Raw genomic sequence first — 17,440 nt, 5'->3', positions numbered from 1 at the left:
GCTAAAAAACACGTACCTAAGACCCTATTAACCCCATGTATTAAATTATAAGCAAACTTCCTACAGTTCAGTCCATAAGTTCATTCAAGACCCCTGAACCGGCCACCCTGGGCAAAGGGAATAATCAAAGAGCCCAGACTGTAGTTAGAAAAGGGAAAAGCAACGTATTTAGACAAATCTGCAGGAGGGCACAAGCAAGCCAATAAACTAAAGTAATGTGAAGGTGGAAACCCCCAGCCGCAACACAACATTTATCACAAAGAGAGTGTCACGTGATCAGCTGCTACCCTATCCAGAGACAGCCTATCCATATATAACCCGCCCACATCTTGATAAATGCTGTGGTGCGACTACCCCTTTAAGAAGCCGCAACGGAGGTGCTGACAATAGGGGGAGAGGTTTGTGGTTTTGGACTACAATAGGTGTCTGTGCAACACACAGGTTGTGTATTTATACAGCAGTATAGTCTAAGAACTAGCTGGGTGATCCTGAAAGTCAGCCGAGCCTTTGTTTAACATGTCTGCGGTCACGGTGCAAATTCTGAACACAATTAAAAAAAATTAAAGCCGAGTGTATAGGTCACAAAACTTTTATTTCCCTAGCACAAAGAGTCATGGCCAATTTAGACACCAGTCGATTAACCAACCAGCGTGCATCTTATGAAGAAGGGAGTAGAAAATTGCACAGAGGGTTGGCAGAGGATGAACTATATTTAGATTTTTTTTTTTTAATTGCTCTAGAATATGCAATTTGGAACTGAATAGAACACTGGCTAGAAGACAAACTCTAAAACTATTACAGATATCATCAACATTGATTTATATAGCGCCAGCAAATTCCGTAGCTCTTTACAGTTTGAATAAGGTGTTCGTCTACTAATCGCTTCCAACACTGGATTCTTGCCAATACGGAAGTGGCCCTTTAGAAGTTATTGTGTAGTAAATTATACCCTCCGGTGAGACGTACCCTATACTTTACCAGACTGAGTACTCCCCTTCTCTTTATCCCCAGATTAGGTGGATACAAATAACTAAACCACATGAAGAGTTTACCACCCAGAAAACTCTATCCGCTCGCTCCTGTAGGTCTCCGGCCGCAGCCTGGCTGGGCCAAATACACAACTGGATGAGATTGTGATCCCGGTTTGTATATAGCATTCCAACTAGAAAACCACTTTACCAAAATCTCAGATCTCCAAATGGAGTCCACTACCACCTCTACCGGGAAGCAGATCATCATCTACTCGAGTGCACGTGACTTAGCACAAATTATTCAGCATTTTTGCTTTCTTCATTACTCGTGCATATATTATGCTTTTCTGAGTGTGTATACATGTCTTACGGAAGCCTACAGTATTTCACAGTGTTAGCGACTGCGTCTAATTGTCCGCTTAGCAATAAGCAATACTCTCATTCGGGTTTTTTTTTTGGGAAGCGACCCGCTAAAACCGTTCTGCGCAACCGGTCGCCGGTCCGGCTGGAGACCACGGTTATATTCGCCAAGCTCCTCCCACCACAACATTGTAAAATGCAAATTTAATGCTTGATGAGTAAAATCGGCAAGGATGGTTTTGGGCACGCAAATCTGCACTTTCGAAAAGGACGCTGACTGGTTTGATTTTCTGCGTCTTTTTATGCATCAATTAAATGCAACATCTGGACCCTTGGACACGCGGCTTTGACCTGCTTGCAAGGAAGGGGTTAATACGTATGTGTCTAGACTGGCAGCTTCTCGCGAGGAGCGGCTTTCCCGGAGGTGATCTACACGTGTTTACACAGATGTGGTTTGTGTAAAGTCTATATTGCATGTGAGTTGTCTGGAACAGCTGCCAGGCAAAAGCAGATGAGAGATATCTATCATTCCTATATTTTAAAGGAGGACAGATTGTTTATAACAAGAATGCATTCGGTGCTGAGCAAACCGAGGCACTCCCATCGCTGTGAGGGGAATGATTTGCATGTTGGCGTTGTCGCCAAAGGCTACCCCTGATAGATAGATATAGAGATTATGTAGATATATATAAATATATATATATATATATATATACACACACACACACACAGATTTTTAGTAAAATGTAACCTTCCATGAAAGGCATCCTAATGACCGCGTCCTGATACACGTTGCTTCATCTCACAAAATGGCCGCTTATTTTTCGTGACTAAATACAGCCAGGGCAGCCTCACCTCTAAGGGGTGATTTGTTCACAAGTTCTTGTGAGGTAAAATTTCCTTGGTCTCTGCTGGCGCTGTTCACTCAGGGTTAGCCATATTTAATTTTATCTCGACTGAGCGAACGATAGGCAGCAGAGATCCAAATGAAAAAACTGAATAAAACCATAGAAACTTGGGGTCTGACATGGCAACTATTTGCGGTCCGATTGACAGTGCTATAAATTATTTGCCTCCTTTCCAAAAAAAACAAACGCTGAAGAATTCCTCTGACTTTCTTGTTCAACTTTGAAAGAGAAGACAGGGAGATATCAGAACGACCTTCATATTGTGTTTCTGTCAGGTGGTGGTGGGGGGGGGGGGGGGGGTTCGGCTGGAGGTCAGAGGTCAGCTGGAACTCCATTTCTGACCTAATTAGCGTGAGATGCTTTTTCGCCTTGTTCTGTTTTGAGTTCTTTGGTTTCACGGACCTGCCATGGGAAGTTGGCTTTTCATCTATGATCACAGGGACAAACCCCAGGGACCTTTCTGTCACAATAAGTCAAGGGAGGGGGTATAAAGAGGGAAGAGGAGGGGGTCTCAGAGAGGACACAAAGCTCAGGCAGGTTAAATTAGGGGGCAGGAAGTCGGGAACGCCCTCTCAGTGCTGCGAGGATTAGAGCCACCGTGGAGAAGTCATCGTCCTCTCCATAAGTTCTCCTGATGAGGTTGAGCCGTCCTGGCTGAGTGCGTCCGTCTGTGCACAGCGCGGTAGGGGGGGGGGGACCAAAAGCGCCGATAATCCCCATCAATTGCACGGACACTTCAAAGGGCCGGCTGCGTCAACCTATAAGCCGTCCGGATGCCATATTTATCAAACCTTTCTAAAGGCGTCTCTAAAAATTTAAGTTTTCAGGAGTAAAAGGGGTAAATCTTTAAAGGGACGTTCTGAAACATAACTGCGATTTAAACCAATGAGACTACGGAAAATCTTATTTGCACGACTGCTGTGTTGAGCAGTTTGCACGGGGCGTTACAGCCCCCAAAAATTAATATTTCCACTGTAAAACTTCACAAAGAGGCCGCGGCAAGCGATGGGAGTACCGCTGTATACTGGAGGCTCTCAGAGAGAGCGCTGGCACAGTAAGGTGCCACGGTTTGAACAGTGATGAAAGCCTTGTTGGTGTTTGGGGTTTTTTTTGGCAGCTGTACCCCTATCTCTACATGGGGCATTGTAGTTGGCAGGGAGAACGGTCCCGCGTTGAAAGAGGTTTCGATTTAGCCTGTTTGAGAATAAAGATGTACGAAGTAGGAACTGTCTGCGCCAATCAAGGCTGGGGGGCGAAGAGGGGAGGGGAGGGGGGGTGCAATGACTTACAGTTCACAGTAAGATGGATCCAAGTCCCGTTTTTGAAGTCCTCATCGCCATGGTGACGGTCCAGAAACAGCACCCTGCATTCATACCAACCCTGGTCATCAGAGCGGAGGGAGTCTATACGCAGAGACGCGCCTTCCTCGATCCGCGTGCGTCCTACGAAATGACACAGAGATACAGAAATCAATTAGTGTATTAAATACTGGAGGGAAAAACAGCAATCACTGTTCACTGTGGACAAACATGCTTGACGGCAGCCATTTTGTGCCTCTGTGAGGTCACTGTTGCTCGATGAATGGACGGGCTGCATAACCGTGCCACAAAATGGCTGCCGACACGGCTATCTCTAACATAGTGTCGATGCCAGCACTTGCTCTCTAGGCCTCTCTGAAGAGAGATAATGATTTTGCCCTAAAAACGACACAACAGGAAACAGACGCAGCCATGGTTATGCCGCAGGGGAGGGGGGGGGCAATTTTTACCTCAACTTTACAATTTTTATGATATCCTGTAATTGACAAACGCTTGGGGGTCCCCCTGGCCCTGTTGCCAGCCCTACATACCACCGTTCCTAATAATGTTTTTTGCACTGAGCCAAGCCAGACATGACATAAGTATATCGCACAGCTTCCAATAGGTCAGCGCTCGCTCACAACTTTTACATTCTGCTGTCAGGGAACTGTAAATGTGGATTTAATGAGCAGGGGATTCTGGGGTGTCTCAAACCGCAAAGTGACAGGCGGGTGTCGGAGGCTGGAGCATGTCACCTTTATTATTTTAGGAGTGGTATCTTCTGGCTTTCTGCATGGGACAATATGCAGGGCGGACGTGCTGACATGAGAATGCGGTTTAAGCCCATCTCTAGAGATGGGGCGCCTTTTAAGGAGAAGGCGAAGGAGCAGAGAAGTTTTGGGAATAGTATTTTAATGAGGTGTTTTCACACAAGTTTGCAGGGCTGGGCTCCCGTGGGACCAGGATATCATTTAGTGCACAATAGAGAACACGCATAGGTCCCCCCCTCCCCTGACAGACAGGGCTCTTCATAAAAGGCCAGGGAGACATGGAGCTCAATGGAGACAAGAGGAGGTCAGCGGGTCAAGGGTCAACTGCAAACTACAATGGCTGCTTGGCCCTGTGATGCTATTAAGAGAGGCCACAAATAAACAACAGGGTTTAAAAGTGTAGCAAAAAGACAAGTATTATGGGGTATACAATGAAAAGGAACATTTGGAGGACTGTGTGAAGGATAGGGGGGGGGGGGGGGGAATCGCTTCAAACTTTGCAATTCATAGCTATTTACTAATGCACAGCAGCAAGATAGCGAGTTTGCACCTATGTTATTAACAACTAGTTATTGAAAAAAAAATTAACTAATGACGAAATAAACATTTTATGTGACCTCTATTCATTGGTGGCTGATTTTACTGTGTGATTTATTTATTTTTCTGGTCCACGCCGCAGTAGCAGCAGCAACGGATCAGATGGGAGATAAGACAGAGGGGAGCAGCTTCAATCTCCTTAATTGCCTGGAGCTATTATCAGTCGGCTGATCCGATCAGGACGACATTAGCCAAATTCCAATTGGCTAAAACCCGGGAGTCTCCTACTAGTGGATAAGCCCACGGATAGACATGCACATGGGTACACGCGGACTTACGCACGAGAGGAATTAGCCGCCTCTTGAAACCCAGGTCTGGATTTCCAGGGGTGCCACAAACTCCTGGTCCTTAACCCCTCCACCGCCGGCGGTCTATCGTGCCATGCAAAGTGCAACCCTTTCTCAGCCCCTAAATCCTAATCGGTGTAATCTGCACCCCCCCTCCCTGCTATATAAATAAAAAATATCATGAAATGAAGTTATATAACCGCTCCTGAGAGTTCTAAGTGGGGGGGGGGGGGGGGGGGTTTAAAACCAATGCCAGGTGCACAAAGACAAACCTTGAGGTTTATCTATCCCTCTCTAGGAACAAAGGAGTTAACTGTCCCATTTAAATCCTGGACAGCATGCAGCTAAGGTCGGCTGGGGTCCTGAGGAAATCCCTTTAATTAGTACAGAATGGAAGAAGCAACGGTTGTGTTTCTTTAATATACTGACATGGCTCGAGTATACTCAGCGATTTATAATGTGCGGCCATGTATACAGCATGCATACCGCCAGTAATACGGCTTGTTCGTATACTTAGATAAAGTGATATAACAACCTATAATCAGCGTACAGCAGTAATATGCCATTCGAAGGCCGTTTTGTTTTTTTTCCCCTGAGATGATAAAACCGGAAGAGACATTAGCACTAGGCACTGGATCAGAACTGCCAACCGTCAGTAAATTTAATGACTGTCCGTAGCATAGTTGCCAGGGACACCCTTCTACAGATCTAGTTCATATAAAACACACGACGCACGGAAGGATCTCGGTGGAACTTGGAGCACTACAATGCCCAGCATGCCAAGATTTACTGACTTTAATAGTAACGCGGTGTTTGCAATCTTAATACTCCTCTTTCATAAGCAATAACTTATAATGAGCAGAGGATAAGGACAGAGGGGACAAACTGCACCTAACGTGTGGAAAAAGAGGGATTTCCTTGAAAAACTATAAACATCCATTTTATTTACAGTGGCTCTCCAGGTGATGTAAAACTACAAGTCCCAGCATGCTCTGGCAGCTATGGACTGGTTATCTACTGGCAAAGCATGCTGGGTGTTGTAGTTTCACAACACCTGCAGAGCCACAGGCCTGGCCTAAACACCACATATTGTTGTGAACACAAACCTTGTACCTTTCCTAAATTAATTTTTTACTGATCTTTGGGGAGTTTTTTCCCCCTTACCGACAAATGAAAGTTTCATGAACAAATGTCCCTAATTTGGGGATCAGTCCCAGATTTTAAAGATATGTCCATGAAAATCCCTAATTCTCTTACTTGCACACACATGACCTGGACTGCATACGTGTAGTCATCACTATCAGTCGGCACTTACACCTACCCCGTAGCTGGTGCAAATTTTACGGCTAAAAAACACGTACCTAAGAGATGCCCTGAACTTGAATTGGACGCAACCACGTTGAAACGCCCTTACTGTACATTGCCTACGTCCATCCGCCCCTTACCCTCCCCCCCCTCCATCCGCGCTTCAAGTCGTAGCCAATCGTAAGTGTCAATTGCGTTCACAGGGATAAATCCCATTCTGGCACATGCGCAGAGCTATTTCACGCAAGATACGTTTCGCAAATGAACTTACGTCTGAAGATGAACCAGGCCCTTTAAGTAATTATAGAATATTTTGGGGGCATAGAGGATTAATGGTCTCCCGCGATCCTTTTTGAGTTATATTCCATGTTGTAACCCCCAGGTAAGGTCCTTCCTGGACCCTCCACCCAGCTGATGAATACTTGGGTACCCCGACTATAACAGGCTGTGTATCTAATTGGCTGTGCGTCTTTACAGAGAGAGGGAGCTCTGCTCGCCTCCTGCGAGACCATCCGTTCCTGGGAGTAATATGATGGATATATATTTAGCTGCTGGATATAAAGACGTCTCCGATGTCAAGCCTCTCCATTAACTTCCATTCATGATTTTTTTATTTTTTTATAACATTATTGTCGTCTAAGTAGCAAGCCACACACTGCTTAGCAACCAACGTTCAAAGGATTACACAAAAGGAGGTTTCTGGGTAATGCAGGGAGGGGCCATGTAACTGCTCGGTGTCTGTCACATCCCCTCCTATATCCTGAACCTGGCAGGATTCAGTGTCATCCTTGGTGAACACTCAATGAAGAGACCAGGCCTGGCCAACCTGTGGCTCATCCAGGTGTTGCGAAACTACAAGCCCCAGCATGCTTTTCCAGCAGATAGACAGTATAATTGGCAAGGCATGCTGGGACTTGTAGTTTCACAAACATCTGGAGAGCCAGAGTTTGGCCAGGCCTGGTCTAGTACAAGGGAATGAGTTCCTGTAAGAAACGGTTTGCAGGAACATGGTTCTTTTCACAAACTATAGCTATCCAGGAAGCATAGGGTTAATTCAGTTTTGGGGGATCTGTTTTATAATAGGGTGAAAGGGTCCTATTGCCAGGGGAAACTGGAGGGCTCATTATCGCATTGCCCTGTACCTCAAAGGGGCCACCGTCTTTGCACAGGGCAATTATGCGGCCGCGCTCGAACCACTGCAAATGCCTTCTGGCCAATATGGCATCAGCCAGGGGTGCCCATAGGAAAAAAAAAAATGCTTTATTGTTAAAATTTGAAATAAATAGTTTTGTTTTTTTACTTTTTTAATTTTCTTTATGTTTTTTATTTTTACAAGTTACTATTATTTCTTTGCTGAATCTAGCCAAAGTCTGGGCTTCTAGTTACAATGGGCATTCTCGAGCTGGCATGTCAGTTCACACATGCGCCAAGGGACCCAGCACTGGCTTGGCGGGCGGTAAGACTCCTCCTACAGCTGCCAGCCTGTGTTGTCATCACTCAGATGCCATTTTTGGATACTGCGAGCGAAGATTTACAGCAGCGATAGAAAATCTTCACAACGGAGGGGTCTTATTAAATAGACCCCTACAGACAAACACTAATTTCTAGGGATTATTATTCATTAAAATGTATTTATATAGCTCCAGCAGACTCTGCCATGCTTTACAATTGGGAACAAACACAGTAATAAGACTTAATAGTCAGAGAAAGAGGTAAGAGAGCCCTGCGTGAAGCCAATAGCCACATATTGCATAATGGTCCATCCAGATTACAATGGGAATTAGTGTTTAGTGGTCTATATAATCCAGTCACACAGCTATGATGGTTTGAGGAGGGCAGGCGAGATTGTTCCTGTACAGAAAAAGAATAAATGAAAGTTTTGGATGAAATGTGCAGTAATCAGGGAGGGTACTAGGGTGGCTCAGGAATTTGATAAGCTTGCCTGAAGAGGTGAGTTTTCAGAGAAAGCTAGAAGAAAGTCTTATTGTGCAAGGGAAGAAATTCCACAGAGTGGGTGCAGCCCGAAAAAAAAGGCCTGTACCTAGGAATGGGAGCAGGTAATGAGTGTGGGTGAGAGACGCAGATCTTGGGGTCCAATTTAGGAGATATTTTGAGACGAGGGAAGAGCTGTATGTTGGTGCAATTTTGTTAATGCTTTGTGTATTAATAGACTTATTTTAGATTGGATTTGCGCACCTCCCAACTGCCACTCCCCCACGTAGCATGACCACGCCTCCTTCCAGTGCGCACTCCGTCTCAATTCCGAAGAACGTAAAGTTGGTAGGTATGGCTTCCTTAAAGTACAGGCAGTAGCTTGCAGAGCAGGGCAGCACTAGAAGAACTTGTGGAGAGGTAACTTAGTCTAGCCGCTGCATACAAAACGGATTGTTGGGGGTGAACGTCTGGTATTTATAGAAAGTGAGCAATTTACAGGTGAGAGGTTCGTGGAGAACTGGAAGCGAGTAGCGGCCTTTAGATTTGTTCAAATCATTAAGTCAATGTAGTCTGTGTGGAATTAAAAAGAGGGTCCAACAGGTTGTGTGCATGCAAAAAAAAAATAAAAAAAAATACACATATTCAGTATACACGACATGATGAGTTTTGTTGGCATTAAGAGTCATTGTAAAATTTGGAAAACTGAAGAAATTCCAGGGCTTTCAGAATAACCCATAGTGTTTGTCGCTGCCAAGTTTACCAGGAGATTGTCCCAGCAATCTGTCAGCTCTCTGCGGCTGCACCTCCTCCTGCAGGAGAATCCAGCATGGTTATGAGGAGGGATGAAAGAGAGGAGAGGAGGGGGGGGGGGAATAGATAATAAATAGAGGAGGGGGAGCGAGGGAATTGGGGGGGGGGGGGGGAGGGATCAAAGTTAAAAGCATTTTTCAAACTTTCAAAAGATGCATCCAGGGGAATCTCTGTGGCGTGTTTGGCAGCGTTCATTACCACTTCAGTTCCTGGGACAATTTGACGGAAACGAACGCACTGGTGGCTGTTCAAAGACGAGAGATCTACCGTTATTTAAAGTTTGCCTCTTTATGTCTGCTCCCCCCCAAAAAAACTTACTCTCTCCTAATGTAAACATAAACAAAGTAACATGTTCAGGTGGATGTATATAAAACACAATGAGACATGACACACGAAACACACAAACGCGGCTGAGCGAAAATGTCCGACAGGGTCTACGCCCTGTGTAATTCTTTGGGGGCGCCCATACAAGTCAACATCAGGACTTTTATTTTCTGTTCTCTCTAAGCCGCATCTGCTTAAACGTCCAACAAGTACCCCAATTGCTTTAACTTTCATTCTGTTACTAGAGTGTAAGCTCTTTGACACAACATCTCTCATTACAAGGCTTTATTTATTTTTTTATATAGGCTCTTCCTTTACACTCCTAGATTGTAAGCTGTTTGTGCGAGCAGGTTCCTTCTTCCATTACAACAGAATAGAGATGACACCGCCTTCTGTACATATATATTTTAGTTCTTTGCAGTATATCACTAGATTCTAAACTTATTCCGACAGAATTACATTAAAATGTTGTATTAAGAAATCCCTCTAAGACATTAAGATCATTTCTCCGTTTCTACGTCACCCTTTGCATACTTTGGCCCACCTTCAACTCCACCGGTTGCCAAAATTCTCTGCACACGTGTAATCCGTACAGTGCCAGGGTGAGAATTCAGAAGGGGACAGGGTGTCCCCTCTACAAATTTTATTGCTCTGGCTATGGACAGAGTCAAATCTCTCACCAGTTTTATTGCACGCTTACAAAGAAGAGAGTATTTATTGGAAGCAGTAAAAGATTAGGCGGCACTGGACAGAGAAAGGATTTTTCCTTTTGTCGGGGACACTGTGTGCCGTACGGCAGCCATACTACCCAGTGCAGCTCTTGGTAATTATTTCAGCTGTCTAGGCCGCCATACGTCTCTCCTTAAATATCCCCCATTAAAATAACAGCCATGGGTTGTCCCCGCCGAACGCAGCTTGGTAATGGAAACTAGACAACAGCTTGGTAGTTTTACACAAAGTCACCAGTGCATCGTGGTCATATAGAAGAAAACAAAATCAAGAAAAATAAAAAGCCTATATAGACGTCAGCAAATAAGAGCCAGACGCAGGAGCTTACCATCTAATAGTGCGGTGTAAGAACCGATTCAAAGGAGCATAACTAGTGCAAATTAAACTGGTGGCACGATATGAGAATCTATCCATAGGAGCTTACAATCTAGTGGCACAAATGAGCACACTATTCCAAGCATCTTACACTGAACTAAATAAACAGACAGTTCTACTTCTAAAGGACAGGTCTCAGCCGTTCTGGCCGGGAGGGTGTGCTTAGACACAATGACTTTGTCTCACGTTGCCATCACTATTCCTGAGGAACTATCCAGGATCTGTCCTATTCTATTGCGGACTGTCTGTTATCAAGAACATTAACTGGCATCTACTAAAAGAAAAAAAACAAAAAGAAAAAAAATACAAAATAAAAATTGAACAAAAACAAAAAACAAAAACAAAAAACAAAAACAAAAAAAAGACTTCAGAAAATTCCAGAACTGGGAGAAGGAAACGGCTCTGTTCTCCTTCTCTCTCCTTAAAGCTTAACGGCTTTCATTTTCCTACTCCAGTGAGTCCGCACAATGCACAACCATGCAGACGCTCAGTGATTTGAGACTTTTGTAAGGTGCCAGCCTACCCCCTACCTCTCCTTCCCTGCAGGCCCCACCATGGCGCTCGAACCCCTCCCCTCCTGTCCACCTGGTAACCATGGCGACGGAAATTTAAATCTAAGCACTTGGACAATGCCGGGCTAGGCCGTAGATTCCCCCCCCCCCTCTCCCTCCCCGAATCCATTGTAACTCCAAGATGCTCCGCTTGTCAGATCCAGCGTTCCTTTCTTTTCCCCGGGATTGAAAATAAACAAGCTGTTGCTACAGGAACTGGGGTTTATATTAAATAGACAGGGGCGGAGTGGCAGGGAGCATTTTCCAAGTGACGCCGGAGAGATTTCACATCCAATCGCCGTCTATCCTTTGAATCCTTTGTTCCTTCTGCTTAATTTTGTTTTTAAATGATAATTAAAACGGCCAAGATTCGCAGACGATAAACACAGAAACAAAAAAATAATCCCAGGGACGCGGCCAACCGGCTTCGAACCTTCATCATCTTTTTTTAATTTGGACGCTGTCTCCCTTCTTCAGTCTGTTTTTGTTTAAATCAACCTTCGATTTCAATCCCTCGTTTTTTAGACGCCGAGATAAACCAGATGTCTTACTGCCTGGCGCTCTGCCACATGACCCGGCTTAAATCGGACTTTTAGGAGACGTCCAGGTTGGCACTTTGAATAACGTGCTGAAATTACTATAAACGATGATAAGGCGATAAATATGAACGTTTTGGATACATTTTTCGGCAAAATTTGAGTGAGCCGGGGTATTTCGTTGCTCCTTCAGTACAAAGAGTTAAATTAGCAAAGAACGAGTCCTTTCTTAAATTTGCGGTATTGCACCCTACATTTGAGTTCAATAAATGACATTGTTACAACAAGTATTGTTACCTAGGAGACTGCAAGTTAGTGCCACACACCTACGAATCTTCCACTTAGTTATCATATAACGTAAAACAATTAGAGGAGCCTGATCTCGCCTATCTTGTTAATCCTGTGACGTAGACAGATTCTGATTTATGGGGAAAATCAGAATTGCGAGTTAAAAAGAGGGGGAAATTGGGACTGTCTTGGGGAAACGGGGACCGACACTCTCCATTATCTGCATGACTAGTGCTATGATTATATATAAACTCTTTGGAGCACTGTGTTCTATTATAACCCTAGATTATAAACTCTCTGCCGAACTATGCTGTACAAAGGTGCTGTAACCGGCAGCAACCAATCAGGCGCCTGCTCCCATTTTCTAAAGCTCCACTACAAAAATGACAGTTGAAATCCGATTGGTTGCTTTGGGTCACAGCCAATTTATCCTGAAAGCACGATTATGTTACAATGCGGTGTTTAATGCCTATCCCGTCTTCATCCCACCCGCTTTTTATGCTGCAAAGCAGAGGCAGGCACACTGTGCCATGAGACTACAAGTTCCAGCATGCCTCTGGCTGGAAGGGCATGCTGAAACTTGTAGTTCCGCAGCACCTCTATTGTAAAAAATAAAAAAATTAAAAATGATGTATTCTCACTCACCAGAGCTTTAGTAGAACTGATGGGAGTTTGTAAGAATGCATGCTGGTGAAGCAATCGGTGTTTATACAACAAATGAAAGATTATATCTTACTATACGGCCTAGAATGTCAGTACGATTATATACATGTACCCACCCAGAACAGCAGGGGCATACAGGACAGTAGACTCATACAAAGACCTGTGTATGGGCTATATGGCGTTGCTCAGAACACTACACCTGCTGAGTGAGGGGACAGCTTGCAGTGCAGAGGGGGAAGGGTGCTTAAGTTAATGACAGGGGTTTTTAGATCAGTCACGATGTCACGTGCAAGTATATATGTGGATATGCGTGTATGAACCACCGTAAGGATTCCAAAAAACAAATTCCAAATGCTAATTCCACCCAAAACTCGTTGAAAATAAAATCTTAGGTTTTACATTCCAGCTCTGTGCAGATCCTGCTTTCTGGCGAGTGCTGCTACGTCTCACGTATAGATATATATCCTATATAGACAAATAACCTTATAAAAAGCGCGTATGAGGTTATTAATAGATTTGCAATTTCCCACGGCAGCACAGAAGGTAAGTTAGGCCCCCGTTCCTCTTTGTATTCCCCCTGGCAAACTGGCTACTCTGGAACGCTGAACAATGTCATAATAATAATCTGAATCTCGGTGACACACAAACTTTCCCAGTACTAATATCCCTCCGTAGGTCTCTCATGCCCCACGCCCAGAGCCCCAGGCCGCAAACTTGTTCTGAAGTGACCGTTGAGGGCCCCTCCCCTGCCACCGAAAATAAAAGGATCCTTTGTTTCGGCATAAGACAATGCTTCTCGTCCCTAGAGAATAGGAGCCTCCCTGGTCTCTGGTGACAGGTTGACTGTTATACGACCCTGGTTCATCTCAGTCACCCGTCTCCCGGGGGCCCCTGAACAGAACGCAGGATGGGAAACTCATCCGACTCTGCTCAGTGTGTGTGTGTGTGCTCACCCATCAGGTACACCCTACTAATTACACTTCTTAGCATGTACTAATCCCAGGAGGACACGCGGTTTGCTGTCAGGCGGTCACGGTGGTTTGATTATTAAAACCGACGTACGCGAGGGAATCCAGGCTCCACATGAACGCACACTATCTTGTTAGTCTCTGAGCAACAGGGCCAGAGACGAGCGGCTAACGTACAAAGTATCCCAATACTAAAATAAAACGTAAAATCACAAATACGTATATAAAACGTTCACCGGCCGTGACGGATCTCGAGAACTCGCACAGTACGGACGGTCGCGCGATACAATTCAGTCAGCGCGGTCGTAATACAAATTATCTGACAGATCCGACGTAGTAGCCCTTTGGAGGGCCGCCAAGAGAAGTTATGGGCCCCCGTACAGCACCTTCTTGGGGCCCATTCTGTAGGTTCTCTAGGGAGCGTGGCCACACCTGGTTGGTGGCTCTTCCCACTACACAGGCAGGCTGGGGCTCCCAGAGCAGCCCGGGCCCCGTTACTTTGTACTCTGCTCCCCTGCCCTATCAGGGCCCCTGGTCATGTTCGCTGCATAAGTGCGTAGCCTATCAGCTCACTACGAGCCAATGACATCGCTGAGGCACCGTGAGGCGGCCATTTTGTGTGCCGAGCCAATAAATGAGAATGTAGCCTACTATATACATCATCAGAGCTGCCCACACCCTCCCCACGAGTAAGACCGCGATTTGCCGTTTTTATACAGCGCTACCAACCGCACACACATGTATAATGTAGCCATGGCTGGCTGGCTGCTAGTATCCACCCTGTCACTCTGGCCCTCTCTCCGTCATGAGCCCCCTATCATGCCCTTTCACCCAACCCCGTTTAAGCCCCCCCCCCCACTGCTGCAGAGCCTAACTAATGCAGCCTGGCACCCCCGTGACCTTGGACCGAGTCCTGGGCAAAACCACACTGGCCTCTTAAGTACCCAGAGTGCATTGCTTCCGCTTAACCCCTCAACTGCCGGCAGCCTAGGAAACCAACACACAAAACATAGGGATAGAGGAGCGCAGGGCCGAGGGTTAATTGGACAAAGAGCTGACATTCTATTACGGAGGGCGGGACCGTGTGACTCCTGTGTTTGCCATCAACGCAATCCGATAAAAAGCAAATATTTACAGTCAGCAAGCCCCTGCACAGATAAGACGCCTTAAAAAGGCTTTTAAGATGTTTTGTACCTATTGTCGCACCCCAGTCTCCATTGACCAGTTGCATACATCACTCCACCATCCCACATCTGTGTATAATACAGTCACTCATGCATCCACTTCCTCATTCCTCAAAACTAACGTGCTGCTCCTGACAGACTGGCTGGGGCTCTTTATATTACAACAGGTAGCAAACAAGAGGCTTGTGTCTGGCTCTGTAATCCTATCCTCGGGCTCTGGTGACAGATAAAGATCTTTGTAGCTGCTGAGGATCAGTCACAATTACCCCGTACAACGGTTACTATAGATATATGTAGCAATAAACACAGTGCATGTATTAACCGGGAACCGCAGACATAAAGCAATCATGGCAGCACGGCGTAGTCACATTCCTAGCTACGCTCTAGTCACAAGATGGATTCATTGTCCACTTACCGAGATACTGAGGGTCCACGCGAGGGGAGTAGAGGCCAAACTTGATAAAGATGGGGAGGATGAAGCCGAAGCGCACCCACTCGATGACGTAGAGGGGAGGGCGGCCCGCGTCCTGGTGGAGAATGCTGCACCCCAGTACCGCGCTCTCTCCTGCGCGGCCAACCACAGCCTGAGCGTCTGAGCGGAGGGTACCTGCAGGGGGGGGGGAGAGAGACGCCAACGTGATGAGGAAACGAGACACAACCAGAATAAATCACACGGATCAGACCTACACACAGCCGAGGCGGCCATTTTGTGAGCTGAACAAACATTTGTAAGAGCGCGGCCCATTATGTATTTAAAGTACCACCCGCCACCCCAGTGTGCATACATTTATACCATGCCCCCTATGCAATTATAGGTTTTAAGAAATTACACTTCTGATCAGTTTTGCAAATGTTGTATTCTTTACTAATGTTATTTTGGGTTATATTCGACAAACTGGGGTACCCCTTTGGAGTATACGTACCACAGGATTAGAACCTTGAGTGCATTGATACCAATACAAGTTATTGCACCCACCATGTCACAGTATACTGCTATACACACCTCCATATACTTCCCAGCATTTATACATGCAAAAATCAAGACAAAATAAGCCCTAGGTCTGCCAAAAATGTCCACTTCTGCTAAAGCTCCACCCACTTCTGTGTAAGCCCTGCCCCTTTTTGCAGTCCACGATGCCCTTTTCCGCAATACAGCGCCGCTTTATACGTCATGGGTTCACTGTGCTATCGCTTTATGAATATTTCTACCGAACATTATATAGAATTTAACTCACAGACCTTTTTACTGACACGTCATTTATATAAATCAAGAGATTTCAGAAAACAAAAATATTAGCAGGTAACATGAGAAAAAGGATCAAGGATTGGAAAAAAAGTTGTTCAATACACTCTTCCATATTAAACCACCGATGTACTGAATTCTATCCCAACATTAGTAGTAGTTTTACCAGTTTTTACTGCCGACAGGCAAATATTTGACTAATGCTGTACTCTGTGAAATCACTGATAGCTGCCAGCCATAAAAAGTATAGTTCCATAAATAATATAATCTCAATAAGTACGGTCTAATTAGGATGCCTGAGGGAGTACAGGTGTTATCGTCACCGGCGGTCACATATATAGTTAGAAAACATGTTTCGGCCATGTATGTCAAATTAAAAATGTAATCCACCCCCTTTCTCCTCCCCCCCCAAAAAAAAAAAAAAAATTTAATTACCTTCAACGCAACAGAAAAATAGGCTGAATAACCAGAAAGCCCAATGCATAGCACAGACCAGCTAGCCGAGCCTATGGAGCCAGCAAGGATAGATTCACCTGTCCTCCTTTCATGCAGCATCTGGAGAGACCTTGCCCGGACCCCCAGCCTGTCAGATAACACAGGGGGCCAGTAACCACAGCCTGGGATATGCCAATCAGCCCCCCCAGGCCAGCCAGGACTACCGCACAGTGATGATGGAGGGGAGGGACGTCACCCTCAGGCGTACGCTGTCATGAAGTAAAATATCCAGCGGAACTTGTTTGTGGAGTGTCAGCTCTTCTGCCCATTAAATCCTCGTCTTGCGTCCTAACGACAGGTGCCCAGCATTGCCTTACAGACCTGTAATAGAGAAGCAGGTGAGCAGGAGCGTAATAATAACTGATCAGGGAGAGAGAATTATGCTTCTCTAAAGCTCAGAGTCAATATTTGTACAGTCCACACCTACTGCCATACTGTCCACTCGTAGTCTATACTCTGTACAGGGGGCAGAGCAAACAGGCAAACTACAAATTCCTCAGCCGCGGTCATAATAGGACACTACATTACCGTGACAGGCCGACGAACCTTGTCCTGAAACGAACGTCAATGCATAGCAACCTGAAGCGCCTTCGTTGATGGAGAAAAACCCAGCTAATCCACCCGTGTGTCACTACGCCGCCAATAAACAGTCCCCGGCATGGCATAGATGGAATCTGGCTATTGCCGACGTGACCTGGCGAATCTTATCGCAGGCAGTGGTGACTGCTTGATGTATAGGTAGATCCCTACGGTCAGTCATGAATTGCATGCAGTTGCGTTCGTTGGCGTCAGGTACGTTTCTGGGCACGAGCAGAGCTATTTCACGCAAGATAGGCTATGCAA

General features: G+C 45.5%; 2 protein-coding genes across 5 annotated transcripts in view; one reads left to right on the top strand and one right to left on the bottom strand.

The window, feature by feature from the left end:
- Window positions 1-17,440, top strand: part of PRUNE1 (prune exopolyphosphatase 1) — a 260,920-nt gene that overhangs the window by 147,302 nt on the left and 96,178 nt on the right. The gene's annotated exons all lie outside the window — the stretch shown is intronic.
- The window catches only part of IGSF9 (immunoglobulin superfamily member 9), a 55,816-nt gene that overhangs the window by 32,734 nt on the left and 5,642 nt on the right, over window positions 1-17,440 (bottom strand). For all 3 annotated transcript variants that reach the window (XM_075192263.1, XM_075192262.1, XM_075192261.1), the window contains exons 2-4: window positions 16,538-16,918; window positions 15,275-15,466; window positions 3,529-3,681 (exon numbers count right to left, since the gene is read on the bottom strand). In XM_075192263.1, coding sequence (XP_075048364.1) covers window positions 3,529-3,681; window positions 15,275-15,466; window positions 16,538-16,586 — 394 coding nt within the window. In that variant the 5' untranslated portion in view covers window positions 16,587-16,918. The remainder of the gene's footprint in view (window positions 1-3,528; window positions 3,682-15,274; window positions 15,467-16,537; window positions 16,919-17,440) is intronic.

This window comes from Mixophyes fleayi, chromosome 12 (genome assembly GCF_038048845.1).
Source record: "Mixophyes fleayi isolate aMixFle1 chromosome 12, aMixFle1.hap1, whole genome shotgun sequence".
NCBI lineage: Eukaryota > Metazoa > Chordata > Amphibia > Anura > Limnodynastidae > Mixophyes > Mixophyes fleayi.
The sequence above is the reverse complement of the archived record's forward strand: the minus strand, read 5'-3'. Positions and strand labels throughout refer to the sequence as shown.